The sequence below is a fragment of the Solea solea genome, chromosome 2, assembly GCF_958295425.1.
Source record: "Solea solea chromosome 2, fSolSol10.1, whole genome shotgun sequence".
Lineage (NCBI taxonomy): Eukaryota > Metazoa > Chordata > Actinopteri > Pleuronectiformes > Soleidae > Solea > Solea solea.
In genome coordinates, this window is record NC_081135.1 from 39,445,279 (window position 1) to 39,469,006 (window position 23,728).

At 47.9% G+C, this 23,728-nt stretch overlaps 1 protein-coding gene across 25 annotated transcripts in view; it reads left to right on the forward strand.

Moving 5' to 3' along the window:
* Positions 1-23,728, forward strand: part of ttn.2 (titin, tandem duplicate 2) — a 176,830-nt gene that overhangs the window by 102,287 nt on the left and 50,815 nt on the right. For all 25 annotated transcript variants that reach the window (XM_058617746.1, XM_058617865.1, XM_058617874.1 and 22 more), the window contains 55 exons: positions 28-330; positions 422-910; positions 1,094-1,396; positions 1,482-1,638; positions 1,744-1,886; positions 2,036-2,154; positions 2,296-2,473; positions 2,573-2,857; positions 2,937-3,230; positions 3,350-3,649; positions 3,759-4,067; positions 4,173-4,378; positions 4,459-4,773; positions 5,135-5,249; positions 5,372-5,680; positions 5,772-5,953; positions 6,206-6,335; positions 6,448-6,599; positions 6,754-6,901; positions 6,984-7,204; positions 7,319-7,415; positions 7,529-7,825; positions 7,959-8,258; positions 8,542-8,856; positions 9,008-9,231; positions 9,343-9,493; positions 9,573-9,854; positions 10,003-10,305; positions 10,402-10,707; positions 10,841-11,122; positions 11,254-11,441; positions 11,936-12,047; positions 12,130-12,268; positions 12,513-12,676; positions 12,754-12,905; positions 13,416-13,572; positions 13,709-13,990; positions 14,074-14,373; positions 14,466-14,759; positions 14,973-16,974; positions 17,065-17,752; positions 17,840-18,104; positions 18,215-18,541; positions 18,648-18,932; positions 19,030-19,329; positions 19,424-19,726; positions 19,846-20,121; positions 20,257-20,556; positions 20,646-20,948; positions 21,223-21,522; positions 21,608-21,895; positions 21,975-22,277; positions 22,374-22,676; positions 22,771-23,076; positions 23,328-23,615. In XM_058617746.1, the coding sequence (XP_058473729.1) occupies positions 28-330; positions 422-910; positions 1,094-1,396; positions 1,482-1,638; positions 1,744-1,886; positions 2,036-2,154; positions 2,296-2,473; positions 2,573-2,857; positions 2,937-3,230; positions 3,350-3,649; positions 3,759-4,067; positions 4,173-4,378; positions 4,459-4,773; positions 5,135-5,249; positions 5,372-5,680; positions 5,772-5,953; positions 6,206-6,335; positions 6,448-6,599; positions 6,754-6,901; positions 6,984-7,204; positions 7,319-7,415; positions 7,529-7,825; positions 7,959-8,258; positions 8,542-8,856; positions 9,008-9,231; positions 9,343-9,493; positions 9,573-9,854; positions 10,003-10,305; positions 10,402-10,707; positions 10,841-11,122; positions 11,254-11,441; positions 11,936-12,047; positions 12,130-12,268; positions 12,513-12,676; positions 12,754-12,905; positions 13,416-13,572; positions 13,709-13,990; positions 14,074-14,373; positions 14,466-14,759; positions 14,973-16,974; positions 17,065-17,752; positions 17,840-18,104; positions 18,215-18,541; positions 18,648-18,932; positions 19,030-19,329; positions 19,424-19,726; positions 19,846-20,121; positions 20,257-20,556; positions 20,646-20,948; positions 21,223-21,522; positions 21,608-21,895; positions 21,975-22,277; positions 22,374-22,676; positions 22,771-23,076; positions 23,328-23,615 (15,840 nt within the window). The remainder of the gene's footprint in view (positions 1-27; positions 331-421; positions 911-1,093; positions 1,397-1,481; positions 1,639-1,743; positions 1,887-2,035; positions 2,155-2,295; positions 2,474-2,572; positions 2,858-2,936; positions 3,231-3,349; positions 3,650-3,758; positions 4,068-4,172; positions 4,379-4,458; positions 4,774-5,134; positions 5,250-5,371; positions 5,681-5,771; positions 5,954-6,205; positions 6,336-6,447; positions 6,600-6,753; positions 6,902-6,983; positions 7,205-7,318; positions 7,416-7,528; positions 7,826-7,958; positions 8,259-8,541; positions 8,857-9,007; positions 9,232-9,342; positions 9,494-9,572; positions 9,855-10,002; positions 10,306-10,401; positions 10,708-10,840; positions 11,123-11,253; positions 11,442-11,935; positions 12,048-12,129; positions 12,269-12,512; positions 12,677-12,753; positions 12,906-13,415; positions 13,573-13,708; positions 13,991-14,073; positions 14,374-14,465; positions 14,760-14,972; positions 16,975-17,064; positions 17,753-17,839; positions 18,105-18,214; positions 18,542-18,647; positions 18,933-19,029; positions 19,330-19,423; positions 19,727-19,845; positions 20,122-20,256; positions 20,557-20,645; positions 20,949-21,222; positions 21,523-21,607; positions 21,896-21,974; positions 22,278-22,373; positions 22,677-22,770; positions 23,077-23,327; positions 23,616-23,728) is intronic.

Consider the following 23,728-nt stretch of genomic DNA (forward strand, 5'->3'; position numbering starts at 1 on the left):
GTAACTGAAATCCGTCTCTTGTAATAGATCCTCCTGATCCCCCTGTGGACCTGGAGACCCACAACCCCACGTCCAGCACCATCACGCTGACCTGGAAGCCCCCCATGTATGACGGTGGTGCAAAGATCATGGGCTACATCCTGGAGAAGCAGCTGAAGGGAGAGGACAAGTGGGAGCGTTGCAACGACTTCCTGGTTCCCGTCCTGTCCTACACTGTCAGAGATCTGACGGAGGGCAAGAACTACGCTTTCAGAGCAAGAGCCGAAAATGCAGCCGGGGTCAGTGATCCATCACGTGCCACGCTGTTTGTCAAGGTCATGGAAGCCATTGGTAAGGATGACGTCATAAATCTAAAATGAAATGACTGAAGTAAAGGGAATATAATAACAGGATGTTTGCGTTCTCTCTCTCTCTCTCTCAGATTCTCCAAAGGTTTTCCTGAGTGGCAGCCTTCAGTCTGGTCTCGACGTCAAGCGCGGCTTAGAGATCTGCCTGGATGCCAACATCTCTGGTTCGCCGTACCCCGAGATCACCTGGTACTGGAACAACCATGTGATCCAACCTGAGCCACTGCGCAAGAGGCCAGAGAGGCCCTTGAAGAAGAAGGTGGAGAAGAAGGAAGAGAAGAAGGAAGAGAAGAAGGAGGAGGGTGAAGTGAAGGAGGGAGAAGAGAAGAAAGAAGGAGAGGAGAAGAAGGAGGAGGAGAAGAAGGAGGAGGAGGCCGCAGTGCCGGAGGAGGAGGAGCCCGACTACCCGACAATCAACGAGCGTCTTGTCATCGACAACCATCGCAGAGGAACTTCCTCCATTGTCGTCAAGGACTCAGTCCGCCCTGACCATGGTGTCTACATGGTGAAGGTGAAGAACAGCCATGGTTTTGCCACTGCGACATGTCAGGTCAACGTGCTCGGTGAGAACTTTGTTTCTTTTTAATAATCTAAAAGTTTACGTTGACAAATCTTAACAAATGACAGCTGTAATGTCACATGTTCCGTCTTTAATGAAATTAGACAAGAAATGTTCTTCACAACTTCAGAAACATTTGATTTAACCGACAGAAAGAGATTGTTGAATTCACGTTGTCTTTCCTCAGACACTCCTGGGCCTCCCATGAACTTCAGGTTTGAGGATGTGAGGAAGAACTCAGTGGTCTGCAGATGGGATCCTCCTCTGGATGACGGTGGCAGCGAGATCTTCAACTACATCCTGGAAAAGAAGGACAACTCCAGGGTAGAGTTTGGCTGGAGCAGCGTCACCACCACGCTGAGGGGATGCCGCTTCCTGGTGCCCAAACTCCTGGAGAAGAAAGAGTACATCTTCAGGGTCGCAGCTGAGAACAAGCATGGCGCCGGTCCTCCCTGTGTCTCCAAACCAGTCGTTGCCAAGAATCCTTTCGGTATGACACCACTAATGATTTGCTTATAAAAATAATATTACATTAAATAACTGAATGAATAATGATCTAAAAACGTCCTCCTCAGACCCTCCTGAGGCTCCTGATAAGCCACAGGTTGAGGACGTCACATCTAACACTATGCTAATCAAGTGGAATGCACCAAATGACAATGGCAGCCCCATCATCGGATATTGGGTGGAGCGTCGTGAAATCAACAGCTCCCACTGGGCTCGCATTAACAAGTGAGGACACTCAGTGGCACAACTGACACGTGGAAACATTAGTGTGTTATGTTTGAATATTGTAGCTGCATTTTCTGACTGGTGTCTCTCTGTCCTGGTCCACAGGAACATTGTTCCTAGTACTGAGCTGACTGCTGAGGGTCTGATGGAGGGCATGACTTACATCTTTAGAGTGGCAGCTGAAAACCAGGCAGGCCCGGGAAAGTTCAGTGTCCCCTCTGAACCCACATTAGCGCAGCCTTCAATATGTATGTAAACTTCCCTAAATTGTGATTTTGGTATGAAATGTTGTAGTAATTAGCATCATGAAATGTTTGCTTGTTATATTCAACAAGAATCATGATGACAAAGCATAGCAAAGTCAGAGTTAACGTGTTGTTCTTTTGAAACCCTGCAGTACCTCCTGGACCACCAGTTGCTCGAGTGGCGGCAACCACAGGCGGTTCCATCGATGTGGAGTGGGATCCACCCACTGACGATGGTGGAGGAGAGATTCTGGGATACCACGTGGACAAGGTCAGAGCATGAAGTATCCTCTATAACCTCTTAACAGAGGCAGTTTGTCTATGCATAAAAAAAACATTGACCTTCAGGGCGAAGTTACATTTAAGATAATCCCAGCACATTTAGTCAAACGGTTTTGTTTTGGCTCTCCAGGCCTTGGCTAACACTAAGGAGTGGTCCAGGTGCACAGAACATGTTTGGAGACAACGGGAATTCACTGTCTATGGAGTCCGTGAAGGAGCCAAGTACACGGTCAGAGTTGTTGCCTGCAATGCTGCAGGAGAGGGACCGCCAGGATTCACTGAATCTGTGTTTGTCAAGAATCCTGCAGGTCAGGAGAAAAAGCAGCTAAACACAAAAAGAAAAGCCACGTCTGATCTGCTTCAGTGCTGATGTTAATCTCTTTGCTCTTTGTTGGTTTCCTCTGCAGAGTTGCCAGTCATTGATATGGACCTGTCCATCAAGAATGGCATTTTGATCAGAGCTGGACAGACGCTACTTATACCTGCCACAGTTAAAGGTAAACCCTATCCCTGCATCACCTGGACCAAGGACGATAGCAAACCTGACAAAGACCGTGTGGAGATTCTCACTGAGGGCAACGACAGCATTGTTTCAATCCCCAACTGCCAGAGGAAGGACTGCGGCAAATACCAGATCTCTGCCATGAACCCTAGTGGCAAAAAGAATGCTTGGACCAGAGTGGAAGTCGTAGGTGAGTTGAATTCCAGGAATTACATTACTTGAAATGAAATGATGCATTGAAACAAGAATGAACACTGTTTTATCTTCAGATGTCCCCGGGCCCGTCACCGACCTGAAGCCCGTTGTTGTAACTCGTAAGATGATCTTCCTGAACTGGGATGACCCCAAGGATGATGGAGGCAGCGACTTGACCGGCTTTATTGTGGAACGGCTAGATAGCAAGACACAAACATGGAAGCAGCCAGTTGAAACCATCTCGTCAAAGTGCGAATGCACGGGCATTGTGGAAGGAGAAGTGTACGTGTTCCGTGTTATGGCTAAGAACAAGTACGGCCCGGGCACACCGGTCGTGCTGGATCCCATCCTGGCTGTGGACCCACTGGGTAAGTCCAAAAATCTATTCATCACACTCTTGACATCAGAGTAAGACTTCAGTGTTGCAGTGCAATGGTCAATGACCTTGGAATGATAATAATATGCAATATGGTTTTGTGGTTTTCAGCTCCACCATCATACCCTGAGAAATTCCATTACACTGATCGCACTAAGGACTCCGTCACCTTGACCTGGAAGCCACCTCGTAATGACGGCGGCAGCCCCGTCCTGGGCTACACTGTTGAGAAGAAGAGACAGGACCAGCAAGAGTTCGAGCCCTGCAACACAGAGCTCCATCCGGACTTGACCATGACTGTGACGGGCCTGGAAGATGCCTGGATGTATGAGTTCAGGATCAAGTGTGCTAACGTCATTGGAGTGAGCGAGCCATCGAACCCTCTTGCTGTGGTTATTCAAGATGATGAAGGTAGTCTTAGTTTGAAATGGTTTTTAAAACCCTCTATCATTCTTTTTCAAAACCTCAATTGTTGTTTTGTATTTTTCTTAATTGTTTTCTTCCATCCTGTTTCTCTCAGTGTCTCCTGAGGTTCACATGCTGAAGGTCTTCAAGAGCGACTCCATCACTGTGAAGAAGGGTGAACCCATTGACATGCCTGCTGAAGTCCTGGGACTCCCGATCCCTAATATTGAATGGACCAAGGATGATGTGTTGATCCCCAAATCCACTGACAATTTGCTGATTGAGACAGAAGTCACTGGCAGGCTGAACGCAAAGACTACACTGTCCATCCTAGCAGCCAACAGGAGGGACAGCGGAACCTACACTATAACTGCCACCAACACCATGGGCACAGCTCGGCACAACATCTATGTCATGGTGCTGGGTGAGTTTACAAAGACTGGATATCCTACATACAATGTGGATTGTATGAGTGTCTTGTGTTGATTGAGTTGGTGAAAAACCAGCTGACTCCATGTTCTTCCCTCAGACCGACCACTACCACCCAGGAATTTGACCGTGTCCAATATCAAGGCTGAGTTCTGTCGCCTGCAGTGGGATCCACCACTGGATAATGGTGGCAGTGAGCTGACCAACTACATTATTGATAAGAAGAAAACAACAGAGGAACCAGAAGAGGGACAGGAAGCTCAGTGGGAGGAGGTTACCAATTGCATCATTGACAAGAAATTTGGGGTATGTGCTCATAAAAACTATAGCAATGGTTCTACAACAATCTCTTAGACTAATATTAACTCCACATCCTTCTCCTGCAGGTGTGGAACCTTGAAAACGACAACTCTTACATGTTCCGCGTGCGGGCTGAGAACCGCTATGGTAAATCTGACCCCTGCATGTCAGAGGAAGTCAAGATCATAGACCCACTCGGTCTTCCAGGTCCGCCAGAGAAACCAGCTATTGCAGATTATTCCAAGACCACCATGACCGTTACTTGGGAACCTCCCAGGGAAACTGGCGGCTCTGCGATTACTGGCTACTGGGTGGAAAAGAGGGAGAAAGGCTCCGACTACTGGGGCAAAGTCAACAAGGTGCCAGTAACCAAGAGAGGCCCAAAAGGCTGGGAGTGCCAGGTGAGCTGCTGGATCTCAATTTTAAGTGCTTAAAGAATGTTCTTGCTTGTGTGAGGTCTTATTTTTAATCTAAGTTGTATCATGTTTCTACAAACCACAGAAAGACATTCATTTAAACCCAAACACACAGACACGCTCTGCCGTAGTACTGGAAGATGCCCCACTTAGGACTGTTATGATCTACCACAGAGTGTTAGGTTGCTTCATCTTAGAGCTTTAGATTGTTTGTCATCCATTAGAGAGGTCTTTTAGATTGAAAAACCTTCATCATAGTTCATTGTAGAGCTCCACTGTTTCAGACCAGATCAGTCCTTTAAGACAAGCATGTGCAGATCATGAGCTTGGGTGTCTTGTCCCTTAGGCGACTCGTCTATTTGAGGGAACAGAGTACGAGTTCAGGGTCGCTGCCTGCAATTCTGCTGGAACTGGACCATTCAGCAGAACATCTGATTCTGCCTTTGCCGTTGATCGTCTTAGTAAGTTCAAAAATAAACAAAAACAGACTTCTATTTGAACCATCAGATACAGTAACCTGAGTGATTCATTTGTGTTTCCCATAAAAGATAGTAAAAGATATTTATGCTTCTTCCTTGTCAAGCTCCTCCCAGCATGCCCGCTGCACCTGTGGTGGCTGACAAGACAAAGCACAATGTCTCACTGACCTGGCAACCACCCGAAAGTGACGGAGGAAGCCCCATCAAGGGCTACATCATCCAGATCCAGGATGAAGGCTCATCCAAGTGGATGCAAGTGAACGACCTTGACTCTGTTCACCCCACCACTGAGTACACTGTGCCCACCCTCCGGGAGCTTAAACGCTACCGCTTCAGGATCATTGCTGTCAATGCCATTGGCGAGTCTGATCCCAGCCCCCGCACCAGTGAGGTTCTGATTGAGGATGTCCAGCGTAAGTCCTAAAATAACTCTCATCATTGTCGAGATGTTTTTCTGTGTGTGACTTTGTACTTCACCGTTGTTGCTTCCGATGTCTCTTACAGTGGCACCTTCCATCTCTATCGACATGTTGGTGGACGATCTGCTGTACATCCGCGCCGGAGAGCCGATCAAGATCCCTGCCACCATTCTGGGCCGCCCTGTTCCCAAGGTGACCTGGGACTTTGATGGAAAAGCCAAGACGCACAAGAAGAACAAATTGCATACGCTGCCCGTGGATTCAGAGGTGAGACCAACAAACAGCATCATGAAATTATGGCAGACATTCTTATTTTCTATAAATCCTGAAAAGGTGAGTGGATGACATAAGAAATCTAGGTACATACTGTAGGTAATATAGCTAATTTAGTGTAGGCAATGTACTCAATGTTGGTGGTAGGTAATGTAGCTAACATAGGTAACTCAGTTAACATAGATAATAGGTATTGTAAGTAATGTAGCCATTGTGGTTCATTTTCTTACTGTTGTTGTTTTTCAGGTTGAGTCCACAGACACCACTTCTGTTGTGTCCATCCCTGTGAGCCTGAGGACGCACTCTGGACGCTACACCATCACTGCCAAGAACAAGAGTGGACAGAAACATGTCAACGTCAGAGTCAAGGTCCTTGGTACGGCTGCCTTGCTTTTATATGGACTTCAAGTCCAGATCCTGGACATCCTTAAACTGTTCTGTGTCTGTGTCTGCTGTGATGTCTAACCTTTGTTTTTATCTGGGCACAGATGTCCCTGGACCTCCAAAGGAGCTGAGAGTTACAGACGTAACTCGGGCTACTATGAGGCTGATCTGGAAACTCCCCGACAACGATGGAGGAGAAAGAATTAAGAGCTACTTTATTGAGAAGAAGAGTCTCACTGACAAGGCCTGGACCACGGTAAACCCTGTTCAGTCTATCTAGCAGTTTGTTGTCTTCGTTGACGACTCCTCCTCTTCCTTGGAAGTACACAGTTACTAAAGCATTTCCCTGACCCTGGTCAGTCGACTTCATTGAGATTAGTTAACTGAGGAACTGGTTGATCTGTTTTCAGGTGCATGCAACCTGTGCCATCCAGGCCTACGTGGTGCCGGGTCTCCTGGAGGGTCAGGATTACCTGTTCAGGGTACGAGCCGAGAACAGACTTGGATTTGGTCCGTTCACCATCACGTCTGACCCAATTCGGGCCAGAGACCCCATCTGTGAGTACAAACCTGCACAGCTGATGCACAATTTGACAAACTCTTGGTCAAATTTTTGTAACACAATCTTCTACTTCCTCAGTCCCACCTGACCCCCCCACCAAGCTGAAGGTCAACCTGGTGACAAAGACCACGGTCACTCTGAGCTGGGAGCCTCCAAAAAACAATGGCGGTGCTCCAGTGAAGCATTACATCATCGAGCGTTTGAGCTGGGACACTAGTGGGAAGGAGAAGGAGACGTGGAAACAGTGCAACAAGAGAGAAGTGGAAGAACTCACCTTTGTGGTGGAGGACCTTAAAGAGGTCTGTCCCGGTCCTCATCTCTGAGTTCTGATTCTCCTGCTGAATCACATGTTGTGATCTGATTTAGGTTCTAGACGATTTGTTCACACTGATTTTAACTGTTTTCACCTGCAGGGAGGAGAGTACGAGTTCAGGGTTAAAGCAGTGAACGCTGCTGGTCACGGCCGACCCTCTGCTACCGTTGGACCCATGTTCATTAAGGATCAGACATGTGAGTGTCAGACTTTTCAGCTGACCACTGTGTGACCTTATCCCGGGACAACTGTACATTTTCTGATCAGAAAACAGAAATACTTTTTCATAAATCATCTCTTTTTCCTTCAGTTGCTCCCACCATCGAGCTGCGTGAGGCCATGGAAGGTGAGGAGGACTCTGATGTCAGCATCGTGGCAAAGGTGAGCGGCTGCCCGTTCCCCTCACTCACCTGGAAGAAGGCCAGTCTGGCCAAACCAGAAGACAAGACCGCTGTCCAGTACGATCAACACATGAACAAACTAGTGACCCACGACAAGTGCACGCTGCTGATTCAGCAGGCCAACAGGAAAGACAGCGCCATCTACAGCCTGACAGCCAGCAACAGTCTGGGCACCGTCACCAAGGACATCAAGCTCGCCGTGCTGGGTGAGAAACTCAAAATTTATGTTAAAAAGAGCTTCTTTTCTCAACTTGCTGTTACAGTTATAATGTAGGCCCCGCCCCTCATTCACAGATGAGTATACTGAATGTATAACACACTGATCTCCACTCCCTGCAGGACCCCCCAGCACCCCTGTTGGACCAGTCAAATTCACTGAGGTGTTTGCGGAGAGGATTGGTCTGGCCTGGCTCCCTCCCACTGATGATGGAGGATCCAAGATTACCAACTATGTGGTGGAGAAGCGTGAGGATAACAGGAAGTCCTGGGTCCATGTATCCAGTGACCCCAAGGAGTGTTCCTACGTGGTGACTCGTCTGACAGAGAACCACGAGTACGAGTTCAGAATCAAGGCCCAGAACAAGTTTGGCGTTGGGCCTCCCCTCGACAGCGAGCCGGAGAAGGCCAGAAACCTTTTCAGTGAGTTCAGTCCCATCATCAAACATTAGATTGTTTCATTTGTTTTCCTAGGAAGGTTCTCAGTCATCCAGTACATAGTCTTCTCTAGGATTTAATCTGACGATCACATCCTCATTTATTCCCACAATCTTTGAAGGGAATCCATTCTCAATGTCTGTGAAAGTTGTCAGTCATTCAGTTAAATTGAACTTAACTGCAAGTGACTCCTGACGACATTTGACTGTGTTATTGATAAATGTTGATGTGATTATTATTGGATATTGACAGTCTTGTCCTCTCACAGCTGTTCCGGGTCAGTGTGACAAACCAACCATCACCGATGTCTGTCTGGAGTCGATGGGTGTCAACTGGGAAGAGCCCAAGTATGACGGCGGCTCCCCCATCACAGGCTACTTTGTTGAGAGGAAGGAGACCACTGCCAAGCGCTGGGCCCGTGTGACACGCGATCCCATTCGAGCACTGCCACTGGGCAACAACTGGTATGTCACTGGACTGCTGGAAGGCGCCATGTACCAGTTCAGGATCATCGCTGTCAACGCCGCCGGCTGCGGTCTGCCGAGCATGCCCTCTGACCCCGTTCTCTGCAGAGACCCCATCAGTAAGACATGTTTACACCATGTTACAGTGAACTCATCCACCTGTTTAGATGTTTAAGAATTCAAAGTTCAGACCACACCTCTTTGGCTCCACCCTCTCAGAATAAAGATGTCACAGTGACTAAACAAATCTCTGTCTGTGTGTGTGTGCAGAGCCCCCGGGACCACCCATTCCAAAGGTAACGGACTGGACGAAATCAACGGTAGACCTTGAGTGGATCCCTCCTGTGGTGGATGGTGGGTCAAAGGTCACAGGCTACATTTTGGAGTTAAAGGAGGTGAACAAGGAGGAGGAGGAGAAGAAAGCTAAGAGGAAACTACTGCTTAGTGGCGCTGAGGAAGAGAAGGAGCCTGAGAGTGATGAGGGCTGGAGCAAGGTAAAAAAAAAGAAATAACGTTTCTATAACAGGCTCCACCCACAGTCCCAGAGTTTCATTTGGTGTTGGTTCAAGTTTCAGTTGTAGTAAAAATCTGTCACATGTCTCCAGGCAAAGGACACAGAGATCAGAGGAACCAGGTTTGTGTTGACCGGCCTGAAAGAAGGTGGTCTGTACCTCTTTAGAGTCCGAGCTGTGAACGTCGCTGGTGTGGGAGAACCAGGGCTGGTGACGGAGCTGATTGAGCTCAAGGATAGAACGAGTAAGACTGATGAGATACTCACCTGTGTAAGCACAACAGGGAGTGATTCTGATGATCTAACTGTCCCTTTCTCAACCAGTTCCACCTGAGATGGACCTGGATGCTTCGGTGAAGGAGAAGATCGTGGTCCATGCTGGTGGCACCATCCGCATCATCGCCTACGTGTCAGGTAAACCCGCCCCACAGATCACCTGGAGCAGAGACGATGCTGAGGTGCCAAAAGAGGCTGTGGTGGAGACCACGGGTATCTCAAACTCACTGGTCATCAAGAACTGCAAGCGCCAGCACCAGGGCATGTACACGCTGTGTGCCAAGAACGAGGGAGGAGAGAGGAGGAAGGGGGTCGTCGTCGAGGTCCTGGGTGAGTCAGCCAGAAGGTCACCGTACCTTCAGTGAAGTGTCAGTAATTAGTAAGATACCACTGAGAGCTTTGTTGACTGATCCAGAAACCTCCCTGTGCTTCACTTAATTCTGTTTCTGATCCACTTGTCACTTCCTTCTCACTCCAGATGTTCCCGGACCTGTTGGCCTTCCCTTCGCTGGTGAGAATCTCACCAATGACTCCTGTAAGTTGACCTGGTGCACACCCGAGGACAATGGTGGCTCTGCCATCACCAACTACATCATCGAGAAGAGGGAGTCTGACCGCATGGGCTGGACCTCGGTGTCCTACACGGTGACGAGGAATAACGCTGTGGTTCAGGGACTCCTCGACGGCAAAGGCTACTTTTTCAGGATTGCGGCCGAGAACATCATTGGCATGGGACCTTTCATTCAGACCGACAAGATGGTTCTCATCCAAAACCCGATCTGTGCGTCATACACCATAATCCAAAGGCTATCAATGTTGTCATGTGACTGAAGCTGAGCTGAAATATCTCTTACCATCATGCTTGTGTCCCCTCCAGCCGTCCCAGAGCGTCCAGAGGACTTAATCATCACTGCTGTTACCAAGGACACCATTTCTGTCTCCTGGAGGCCGCCCAAGTATGATGGGGGCGCTGAGGTGACCGAGTACGTCCTTGAGACCCGCATGGTCGGCCGGGACTCCTTCACACGCATAGGTAGTGACACCAAGCTGATGGATAGGAAGTTTACGCTGACTGGGCTGAAGGACGGCTCAAGTCACGAATTCAGGGTGTCCGCCATCAACCAGGTTGGACGAGGCAAACCATCATTCGCAACCAAACCAGTGCAGTGCAAGGATGAGATCCGTGAGTGAAGCAACACGACAGACTGATCAATCATCTAAGACTTTTTAAAACTTCCAGAGCCTTATTATCAAGTAGAATTTCAAAGACCTGTAAATAAAGTGATCTAAAATGTCTGTCCCCCTCCATCCCTCAGAGCCTCCCACTCTGGACCTGGACTTCAGGGACAAGATGATGGTAAAAGTTGGAGACAGCTGCACACTGTCAGGACGCTATGGTGGCAAACCGGCTCCCGTCGTTGCCTGGAAGAAGAATGATGAAGAACTGAAGGCAGATGAGGAGATCAACCTCCACAGCACTGCCCGCCACCTCAGCCTCAGCATCAGCAAAGCCAAGAGAGAACACAGCGGCTGCTACTGCGTCAGCGTAGAGAACGCTGCTGGAGCTCGCACAGGAATCTGCACCATCACAGTGGTTGGTGAGTGTCTCTGCAGTCGCGGGCAGGAGAAGGGATGCTTTTGAACGAGTGTCCTTATTGAGTCTGCAGTGGTTTAGAGTTGAAATATTTACCCAGAGATTGAGATCTGTTTGAACACTTCCTCCTATCAGACCGTCCTCAGCCACCAGAGGGCCCTGTGGTTTTCAACGAGGTCTACAGGAACTACATGGTGATCTCCTGGAAACCTCCTCTGGATGACGGAGGCTGTGCAGTCTCCAACTACATCATTGAGAAGAGAGACACCAACAGAGACTTGTGGATGCCCGTCAACTCGTCCTGCACCAGGACGACCTGCAGGGTGAGTAAAGCAATGCTGAACCACTCTCTTTCCAAAGAACCTGAGACTTTGAGTCCAGCATACATTTTCCAAAAAGATCTGAGACGTGGGGAAGAGTTGAAGATCATACACAAAGCATATTTGCATTTGGCATTTCTCACATGACAGGTTTTTATTTAGCTAACTGCTCTGAATGCTCTGCTGCCCCCTCTAGGAACAAGACTGGATTGCTCACACTCATTTTCCAGTTTTTAATCATTATTATTCTTTTCTATGCAGATGATACACTTCTCCTCACAATCACCACAGAAAAGAGCTGTTTGTGTCATCTGCTAAACATGACTCTAGTTTTGGCAAAAATACAAAACTGAAAACTAAACTAAAAACCAAACATGACCTGAAATAAACATGAGTGATAAATGTTTAAATGTAAAGTAGAAAAAAACGTCACCAAATATTAAATAAGAATGAGTCAGTACTTTAGCTTCAGGTCTGATGGTTCTTTGTTTCCTCAGGTGCCGAAGCTGATTGAGGGTCGTGATTACATCGTCAGGATCATGGCTCAGAACATCTATGGCATCAGTGACCCTCTGCTGTCTGCAGAGAAGAAGGCCAGAGACATCTTCAGTAAGATCTCAATACAAAACCTGCCGTATGTGGTGTGGGTGAAACATGCGGCGGCGTCTTACGCTGTTTGTTTTCATCGCAGAGGTTCCCGAGGCTCCCAAACAGCCCACAGTGAAGGAGGTGTTCCAGGACTCCGCCCTCATCAGCTGGGAGCCGCCGGCTGACGGAGGAAAACCCATCACAGGCTACATCGTGGAGAGGAAGGAGACGATGGCTAACAGGTACATGACGCGCATGTTACAAACCCGATGAAGGCGTGGACACTTTTATTCCACAACTGGAAAAGAAAAAGACAATTTTCTAATTCTATTAAATGATTGGTTTGAGTAAAATAATCTCTTAAGTCTTTTGTTCAAAGACAATAATTGTATTTATTTTTCTTGTGTAAAGACCTGCCTTACATGAACGTGTCTATCTGTGGCTGCTTGTGTTCGGCTTATTCATTTGTTACTTTCCGCCTTCCAGGTGGGTTTGTTGCAACACAGAGAGAATCCACCCGAAGGTGGAGTACTGGGTGACGGAGCTGCTGAAAGGCTGTGAGTACGAGTTCAGAGTCAGCGCTGAGAATGAGGTGGGTGCTGGAGACCCGAGCCCACCGTCCAAACCAGTCTTTGCCAAAGATCCCATAGGTAAGTACACCTCTTAATACATTGCGTCACTTTTTTTTTTCACCTTCATAAACTTACCTTCCTGTTTCCTGCTGCAGTGAAACCCAGTCCACCAGTGAACCTCGAAGCCATCGACTTCACCAAGGACTCTGTGACACTGTCCTGGGAGCCACCTGTTGACACTGGCAGAGGGAAGCTCTTTGGATACCTGCTGGAGTTCCAGAAGGCTGGAGAGGAGGAGTGGCAGAAGGTGAGGCAGTCTTTTAATTTTAGTTGCCCTATGACCTTTGATAGTAGTAGTAGGCCTTTATACCGAAGTACAGTGAAATTACAGCAATCAACCCGTCCATACACACATTAAGACAGCACAATAAGACAGACATGACACGATGACCAGGCAATGTAAAGAGGGGGGAGGAAAGGGGAAGAAACCAAGAGGAGAGGGGGAGGAGGAAAACATGTGTTGCATATGTGCATGTGTGTTTGTGTCCATGAACGCGTGTGTGCATAAGCCTGGAGACTCGCTTTGTCTAGCTTCACAATCAATGTCTCAGTTCGCGGGACGCATCGAGATAACACAGCAGGTTGCCATGGAGACGTCCTTGATCCCAGACAGAGTCAATAATCAACAGGTGCCCGTGAAGGAAGGGAGGGCGGAATACAAATACAGTCTCACTGCGGCGATCTCCTGCATTATACTAACCTCTAAGTCACTTTATTGAACTGTCTCGCTAAGCTCTTGTCATTCTGCTCTTCTCAGGTGAACCACACTCCGGACTCTTGCCAGGAGACCAAGTTTAAGGTGATCGGCCTGGAAGATGGTGCTCTGTACCGCTTCCGAGTCATGGCTGTCAACGCAGCTGGAGAGTCTGACCCAGCAGATTTGAGGGAGCCAATCAAAGTGCAGGAGAGACTTGGTAAGTTCTTGTTTCAGCGTCAAATGAATCACCTCATAACTTGAATTTAAGTCTATTAAATGTGATGCTACAGTCTGAGAAACATGAAATTATCATCTCTTTTGTTCCTTCCTCTTCACCACCGTCACCTTGTCAGAACCCCCAGATCTGATTCTGGATGCTGCAATGACCCGAGAGGTGAAGGCCCTGGCTGGCACTCACATCACTCTCATGGCTGCTATCAAAGGCGTTCCATTCCCCACAGTAACCTGGAAGAAGAATGACGCTGATGTTCCCACTAGGGCTGACATTTACACCAACTATGTAGACACTAAGCTAGAGATGAGATTCTGTACCAGAGGTGACTGTGGAGACTACACACTGACCGTGGAGAACTCTGTCGGATCCAAGACAGTCACCTGCACTGTGCTGGTCTTCGGTATGAATGACACAGAGTAAATATTTGGTCTAACCTTCTATAGACTCAGCAGTTTAGTGACTTACCTTGTGCATTTTCTTTAGACAAACCTGGTCCCATCCAGCACCTCCGGGTGTCTGACGTCAGGAGTGACTCTGCGTACCTGTCCTGGAAGGATCCTGAGGACAGTGGCGGTACTCGCATCACAAATTTTGTGGTTGAAAAGAAGGACACAGCATCCACCCAGTGGATCCCCATTTGCTCCACATCCAAGAAACGCAGCATGATGGTGAAGCACCTGATGGAGGGCACATCCTATACATTCAGAGTGGCTGCTGAGAACCAGTATGGCCGCAGTGAATATGTGGAGACACCAAAGGCCATTAAGGCAATGAACCCACTGTGTGAGTAGTAATGCTGTCAACCAATGATTAACATTTTATTCTATATTTGAAATGTCAGAGCTAAGTAGTTCAAACATAAATATCTGTTTCAGTCCCTCCTGGACCTCCCAAAGACCTGCACCACTCTGATGTGGACAAGACTGAGGTGTCGTTGGTCTGGAACTGGCCTGACCGCAACGGAGGAAGTGCAATCACTGGCTTCCTCGTGGAGTATCAAGAGGAGGGAGAGAAGGAGTGGGATGAGTGGAAGACCGTTAGCATCCCTGAAACTCATGTTACTGGCCTTGAGGAAGGAAAGACCTACCGCTTCAGAGTCAGGGCCGAGAACGCCATTGGCCTCAGCAGACCCGACACAACGGTGCCCATCCTCTGCCAGGAGAAACTGAGTGAGAAACTCTTCAGTTTTGATTACAAATAGAACACATCATTAGCTGTCAAACATTGCATATTTGCATTTTGATATATTACTTCACACTAGCTGATTTACTTTTTGTTGGTGCTAAAAATCCTCTGTTTGGTGAGCTGTAGTTTATTTATTCATTGTTTTGAAACATAAAGAGAGTAACAACAACGGTGTGAACTCCTCTGTCTGTCCACAGTGCCCCCGTTTGTGGAGGTGGATGTTAAGTACACTGAAGGCATCATTGTGAAGGCTGGCACCACCATCAGGCTGCCGGCCATTATGAGAGGAATGCCTGTTCCCTCTGCCAAGTGGTGCATTGAAGGAGAGGAGATCTTTAGCAAAGGCAATGTCAAGATCGACACTGATGGCTTCTCCACTGTGCTTAGCATTAATGAGTGCACAAGGAACCACACTGGCACCTACCTGCTCACTGTCTCTAACCCTGCTGGAAGCAAAACCGTGGCCTTGCATGTCACCGTCTTGGATGTTCCTGCTGCTCCCATTGGACCTGCCAACATCCTGGAGGTCACGCCTGACTCCATGACAATTGAGTGGCGTCCTCCTAAGGACGATGGTGGCAGCCCAGTCACCAACTACATTGTGGAGAAAAGAGAATCCAACAAGGAGAGCTGGGGAGGTGTTAGCTCTGTCGGCCTCATCACTGAGCTCAGGATCCCACGTTTACAGAGGGGAGTGGAGTATGTGGTTCGCATTCGTGCTCAGAACAAGATGGGCATTGGCGCTCCTCTGGAGAGCAAACCCACTGTCGCTGAGCATTCCTTCATGCCACCCAGCGCACCTGGAAAACCACAGATCTCTGACATCTCAGATGATGCTGTTACAGTTGGCTGGACCATGCCACTATCAGATGGTGGCAGCCATATCACTGGCTACATCATTGAACGCAGACATAAGGGAGGTAAATGGATCCGAGTTAATAAGATACCATGCAGGGACCTGAGGTACAGAGTCCTGGGTCTATTTGAGGGCAGTGAGTATGAGTTCAGAGTGTTTGCAGAGAATATCGTTGGCTTCAGTGGCCCCTCTCCCACCTCTGACCCCTGCAAACCCTGTAGGCCTGTCACTGTCCCCAGTCCTCCTGTGAACCCCAGAGTAAAAGATTACAGCAAGAACTCTGCCGACCTGGTGTGGATCAAATCCACTAAAGACGGAGGTAGCCCTATCCTTGGCTACACTGTGGAAATGAAAAAAGAAGGAACTGAGGAATGGAAAAAAGTGAACCTGGATGACTTAATCAAGCAGTGTGCTTACAAGGTGAAGGGTCTGGAGGAGGGTGTGACCTACAGATTCAGAGTGTATGCCTCAAACATGATTGGAGATGGACAGTCAAGAGAAGTCCCAGACTCCATAACTACACAAGATATCCTCATCCCTCCAGAGATTGAGATGGACGCCAGCTGCCGTGATCGTGTTACTGTGCGTGTTGGACACAACATCAATATCACCGGTTACATTAAGGCCCGTCCTGACCCTGAAGTGCTTTGGTTAAAGGAAGAGACAGTTCTGGAGAACAACAAACGGGTCACCATCACTCAGAACCTCCCAGTGGTCCACCTGAGGATCAAGGAGGCCACAAGAGCGGACCATGGCAAATACATACTTAAAGCTTCAAATGAGGGTGGCGAGGCCTCCTGCGCCATCACAGTCAATGTGCTGGACAGACCCAGCCACTGCCAGAATCTGCATATTACCTATGCAACCAAGAATGCATGCATGGTCAACTGGGATGCCCCTAATGACAATGGTGGATCTGAGATAACCAACTACATTGTGGAGTGCCGTGAGCCTAGCATTAGCTTGTGGTCTATGATCAGCTCCAACTGCACCAATCGTAAGATCAAGGCCAAATGGATGGAGGGCCATGAATACCTTTTCCGTGTCAGTGCCGTGAACAAGCTAGGATCTGGACCCACTGTAGAGACCAAGACCCCTGTGTTGGCCATTGATCCCATCGAGAAGCCTGGTGAGCCTGAGAAATTCCAAGCCACCGACATTGGTAAAAACTACGTCTATCTGAGATGGAGGAAGCCTGACTATGATGGTGGAAGCCTCAACCTCTCCTACAACCTGGAGTTCAAAGCCAAAGATGCTGAGGGATGGGAGAAACTCAATAAAGGCACTCTCACTGACACGTTCTTCATGGCTTCATGTGCAGAGAATCAGACATACACCTTCAGGTATGTTACTGAATGTGTAGTGTTTGTTCTGTGTTTCCCAATATTATGACAATAACATGAAAATAATAACCCTTATCATTTCTTTTCCAGGGTACAGACTGTCAATGAAGGAGGTGAAAGTGGCTGGGTGAACCTTCCTGATATTCTGGTGAAGGAGGACATCCAGAAGCCCGTCATTGACCTGAAGTTGGCCGGAACTCTGACAGTGATGGTGGGAGAGTCAGTCAGGATGGAGGCCGGCCTGAGAGGAAAGCCCCAGCCTGAGGTCAAGTGGATAAAAGACAAGGCTATTGGAGACAACCCTAGAATCAGCTATGAGACTGGTCCAGACTACTCCAAGTTCCTTTTGACTAAGTCCAGACGTTGTGATACTGGGAAGTATATCATCACTGCCACCAACTGTGCTGGCACCTTCACAGCATATGCCAACGTTAATGTCCTGGATGTCCCCGGGCCAGTAAGAAACCTCAGAATTACAGGCATTGGAGCTGACAAGTGCAGAGTGGTGTGGGATGCTCCAGATGATGACGGTGGTTGCGAGGTAGACAGCTACATCCTAGAGAAATGCGAGACCAGGAGGATGGTCTGGTCCACATACTCCGACTGTGTTTATACACCCTATTGCAACATCTCCCGTCTAGTGGAGGGTAATGAGTACATCTTCAGAGTAAGGGCTGAGAACAAGATGGGAACTGGCCCCCCCATGGAGAGCAAGTCTGTCACTGTCAAGACTCAGTTTAACAGACCTGGTCCTCCTGAAGCTCCAGAGGTCACCAAGGTAAGAAAAAGTCATCCTTCTTTATAGATTCCCCATTCATGAGAAAGTTCCTCTGTGAGTCATGCTGATGATACATTTGTGATGCAGGTGAGTAAAGATGAGATGACAGTGGTCTGGGCTCCTCCTGAGAATGATGGAGGAAAGTCCATCACTGGTTACATCCTGGAGAGGAAAGAGAAGAGGGCAGTGCGCTGGGTGCCATGTACCAAGAGCCCCATCTCTGAGAGACGTATGAAAGTTACCAACCTGATTCCAAACCATGAGTACCAGTTCAGGGTGAAGGCTGAGAACGAGGTGGGTCTGGGGGATCCCAGCAAACCCTGCAGACCTGTTGCAGCCAAAGATCCAATTGGTGAGTTAGCAGTTGTAACCTCTCAGTTTATACTTTGTTCAGATGTAGGCCAGATAACATGGGATATACAAGATTCTAAAAATGTGTCTTCTCCTCATCGCTCCTTGCAGAGCCCCCTGGCCCCCCTGCTGGACTGAAGGTGGCTGACAGCACCAAGACCTCAATTACACTCTCCTGGTCTAAGCCTGTGTATGACGGTGGTGCCCCCATAATTGGCTACAGCCTGGCCATGAGGCTGAAATGTGAGGCTGTCCCTGAAAAGCCCACAGAGGGCTGGAAGGATATCGACACTCGTGGACCACTTGTGCTGAAAGAGTTTACCATTGGCCAGTTGGATGAAAAGCAGGAGTACGAGTTCAAGGTGTCTGCCCAAAACCAAGTGGGTTGGGGACGCCACGCCTATTTGAAGGAGGCTGTCTACCCCAAGGAGATTCTGGGTAAAAATGAAGCTACTTTGCATTTCATTTCATTTGCAAATACTGTTGTCTAATGTGACCAAAAAATACACATTTAACATTGTTGATATTGTTTCCGTGACAATAGAGGCACCAGAGATTGAGCTGGATGCTAGTCTAAGGAAAGGCCTGGCTGTCAGAGCCGGCTGTCCAATTAGGCTTTTTGCTGTGATCAGAGGAAGGCCCGTCCCCACGGTCACCTGGAAGCGTGTAGGTGTGGACAATGTGATCCGCCGAGGCCATGTTGACCAGGTTGACAGCATGTCCTTCTTGGTCATTCCTGAGAGCACCAGAGAGGATTCTGGGAGATACTCATTGACTCTGTCCAACTCAGCCGGAGAGAAAGCTGTCTATGTCCGTGTCAAAGTTCTTGGTAAGAAATTTAATCTGTCCTCTGTCTACTGTCTAACTCAATGGCCCACCATTAAAAAGTGTGCAATCAAAGTGACTCTTGCACTGGTCCTTTGCAGACACTCCTGGTCCTGTCGGAGAACTGGACGCAACTAACGTCACAAAGACAACAGCTCAACTGTCCTGGTTGCCTCCAGAAAATGATGGAGGCAGCCCCATTCTTACCTACACTGTGGAGAAACGGGAAGTAGATAGGAAGACCTGGTCCAAGTGCACAGAGGAACTGAAGAAAACAAGCTTCAAGATCACCAACATGACACCTGGCGTAGAATACTACTTCAGAGTCATGGCCTGCAACAAGTATGGCCTTGGCGCTCCTCAGGACTCACCCAGGTCCTACCTGGCTGTTGATCCTATCAGTGAGTATCATCACACAATAGAAATAAGATTAAATATATCAACCCAATGTTCCTCTGTCTCTGCACCTCTTAACACCTGCCGTGTTGCACCCAGGTGAGCCAGACCCTCCGAAGAAGGTGGACGTGCTAGAGATCTCCAAGAATAGTGCTACAGTTGGTTGGCTAAAACCTCTCAGAGACGGAGGAGCCAAGATCAATGGTTATTTGGTAGACTACCAAGAGGAAGGGGCACCTGAAGGCAAGTGGACGCCATATTCTGTGGTAAAAGACCTGACCATTGTTGTGGTTGGTCTTAAGGAAGGAAAGAAGTACAGGTTCAGAGTGGCAGCCAGGAACTCAGTGGGGGTAAGCCTGGCCCGAGAGGCCGAGGGCGTGTTCGAGGTCAAGGAGCAGCTCAGTGAGTAGACAGATAAAATTCTAATATAATATTTAAACTCAAAATCTATTTGAATTTTTAACTTTAAATTCAGAAAAGCAAACTTTTAATTTGAAATCCTGTTTTTTTTCTTCCTCCAGTGGCTCCTAAGATAATCTTGCCCGACACTGTGACAGTCAGAGCTGGATCCAAGATGGTGATTGAGGCCATTGTGGCTGGTAAACCTGCTCCCATCTGCAAGTGGAAGCAGGGCAATGAGGACGTGCTGACCTCTGACCGACTGTCCCTTGTAAAGACACTGACAACCTGCACACTGATCATCAAGAACGTGAGGAGGAACGACAGCGGCTACTATAGTCTGTCAGCTGAGAACAGCACTGCCAAGGTCAACCACATCCTGAAAGTCACCGTCATGGGTCAGTTTGAACTCTGTTGGAGCTGAATGTTGTTGACAATTCACAGTGTGTTTGTGTGTGTGTGTGTGTGTGTGTGTGTGTGTGTGTGTGCGCACACACTTATTGTTGTCATCATTGAACTTTGTGTCTCTCCAGACATTCCTGGACCCCCTGAAGCTCCTCTGCAGATCACAGAACAGGACATTGATTCCTGCACACTGCTATGGAACTCCCCACAAGAGGACGGTGGCAGCAATATCACTGGCTACATTGTAGAGAAGTGTGACATCAGCCAGGGCGACTGGATCACTGTGTCCTCATCCTGCACCAAAACCTGCTTCAGAATGACCAAACTGATAACTGGCAAAGAGTATAGTTTCAGAGTCCGTGCAGAGAATAGGTTTGGTGTCTCTGAACCCATCTACTCTGAGAGGATGATCGCCAGATATCCATTCGGTGAGCCTGAAACAAACTTAACTTTATTGGCTACATTACTGATAATATAAATGTAACACCTTGTACTGACTATTGTTTTTTTGTGGTAGATCCTCCCACTGAGCCCAGAAACCTGCAGATCAACAAGGTCAACAAGGAATTTGTCGCCCTGTCGTGGGAGCATCCCAGCAGTGATGGCGGCAGCCCCGTTACTGGATATTGCATTGAAAAGAAGGAGAGGAACAGCCTTCTGTGGTCGATGGCCGATGACCAGTTAGTCAAAGCCACCCACCACATCTGCACCAACCTGATCGAGGGCCTGGAATACACGTTCAGGGTGTCGGCGCTCAACATAGCTGGACAAGGAAAACCTTCCAAGCAGACTGACTTCATCACTGCCAGGACTGCTGTTGGTATGAAAATGTCATTCAATTGATTTCAACAGAATTGTTTTGTTAGAAAAAGTTATTGAAGGGAGTGTGACAAACTCAAATTCCAAGGATCTTTGTTCACATTGTTATTGTTATAATTTTAACGACTTAATTATGACAGTCTGGATATTAATTTTTTATTGCTACAGATTTGTGACACTCACACATTTTTGATTCAATCTGAGCCTCATTCTTCCTCGTACAGATGTGTGTGTGTATGTGTAACTGAGTTTATGAACCCTTTTTCATAATCTAGAACAACCAGGTAAACCTGAACCCATGGATGTGACCAAGCACTCAGTGTCTTTGGTCTGGACCCGTCCCAAGCACGATGGTGGCAGCAAACTCATCGGCTACTACATGGAATACACAAAAGTCCCGGAGGACAAGTGGATTCGCTGTAATGCCAACTGTATAGACATCCAGGCGGAGAACTACGTGGTGAGCGGCCTGGAGGAGTTCCAGGTTTACCAGTTTAGAGTCATCGCCAAAACAGCCATTAACATCAGCCAACCATCAGAGCCGTCCGACCCCATCACCATCATCGCGGAAAATGGTAAAACTATACAGCACAAGCAAAAACTGGGATATGATGAATACATTTTTGACAAGTAATGATTATTCTCTCTTCTGTTGAGCAGTTGCTCCTCGCGTGGACCTGGGTGTCGATATGAAGAGCCTGATTGTGGTGAAGGCTGGAGAAAACGTCACCCTAGAAGCTGTGGTGTTTGGAAAGCCACTGCCAACGGTGAGTTGGAAGAGAGATGGCGTGCCACTGCTCCTGACTGAGGGAATGAAGATGACTCAGAGGAAACACACCCACCTGCTGGAGCTCTACTCTGTAACTAGAAAGGAATCTGGAGACTACACTATCACCGCCGAGAATGTCAATGGCAGCAAGTACGCCACCATCAAGGTCAAAGTGCTTGGTAAGTTACATTTCAGGTCTTTTTTTTTTTTTTAAGCCAAAATAGTGTGTAGTCTAATCTCTCTCTGTGTCTGCTGCAGACAAACCAGGACCTCCTCACACTGTGAAAATTACCAAAGTGTTTGCCGACCGTGTGAAGCTGCGATGGGAGCCCCCACTTGCAGATGGCGGCTCTGAGATCACTAATTACATCATTGAGAAGCGTGAGACCAGCAGACCCAATTGGGCACTGGTCACCGCCAATATCAGCGGACACCTCTCTGACTGCTCAGTGGAGAAACTCATTGAAGGACATGAGTACCAGTTCAGAGTCAGTGCTGAGAACCAGTACGGTGTGGGAGACGCCGGCATGACTGACTCCGTCATGGTCAAGAATCCATATGGTATGTCAGAGGCCTTTACTGTCCACTACACTGGGACATTTTTAACTGTACTTGTGATATAATGGGATGTTGTTGTGACCTGTTATTTTTCCTTAGATGTTCCTGGACCCTGTGAGCCACCAGTCATCACTAACATCACCAAAAACTCCATGACAGTTAGCTGGAAGGCTCCAGCTAATGACGGCAGGTCTCCTATCCTGGGCTACATGGTGGAGAAACGTGAGGCCACTGAACTGACCTGGGCTAAGGTCAACCGCCGGCCGGTCATTGACAGGACCATCAAGGCTCTTCAGCTGACAGAGGGCTCTGAGTATGAGTTCAGAGTTATCGCTCTTAACAAGGCCGGTCTGGGCAAACCTAGCGATGCATCCAACGCTGCACTGGCTGTCGATCCTGTCTGTGAGTATCCAGACATTTTAGTCGAATAAACAAAAACAAGAACTTTTAATTTATCAAATTACAAATAACAAAATGTGGTGTTATAATTCTCCAGATCCTCCCGGCCCACCTGCCTTCCCCAAGGTGGTAGACTCCACTAAGAGCTCCATCAGCCTTAGGTGGACCAAACCTGCATATGACGGTGGCTGTGAAATCATTGGCTACTTGGTGGAATGCAAGCGAGCGGACTCTGAGAACTGGACCAAATGCAACGTCCCTAAAAAGCTCCAGGCCACCAAATTCCTGATGACTGGTCTGATGGAAGACACTGAGTACCAGTTCAGAGTCTATGCCGTCAACAAGATAGGCTACAGTGAGCCAAGTGAAGTCCCTGAAAACCACATGCCCAAGGAAATCCTGAGTATGTTTCTTAAATCAAATGTTAATCAAGAGTTTTAACTTTAACATTAATTTATTTTATAAATACTGGACTAGTTACAGGTGTCTCAGGTTTTGTTTATCTTTGCTAATCTTAATTATCTGACATTTATTGTGATAATTATGAATATCAAATGATTCAATACTTTCTATCATGAACACCTTTGTAGCCACATCACCCACCACTAAATTAACATTAATATGTTAATAAGTGATTTTCTGTCTGTACACCAGTCGCTCCTGAAGCTGAGCTGGACGCTGACCTGAGGAAGACTCTGGTTCTTCGTGCTGGTGTCACCATGAGGCTCTATGTCCCACTGAGAGGACGCCCGCCACCAAAGGTGATGTGGTCGAAGGTTGACGCTAACCTGAAGGAGAGGCAGGGTCTTCTGATCAAGACATCAGACTGGGACACGCTGTTGATGATCGAGGGCGTTAACAGATACGATGCTGGCAAATATGTCCTGACACTGGAGAACAGCAGCGGCACCAAGAGCTACACAATTGTGGTCAAGGTCCTTGGTAAGAATGTCAGGAATGGATGAGGAGTTCACAGTCCACTGAGTGGTCTTTCAATGCATTTCAGATCTTCTTAAGAACATTAAACATAAAATACACTCTAAACAACAGTTAAT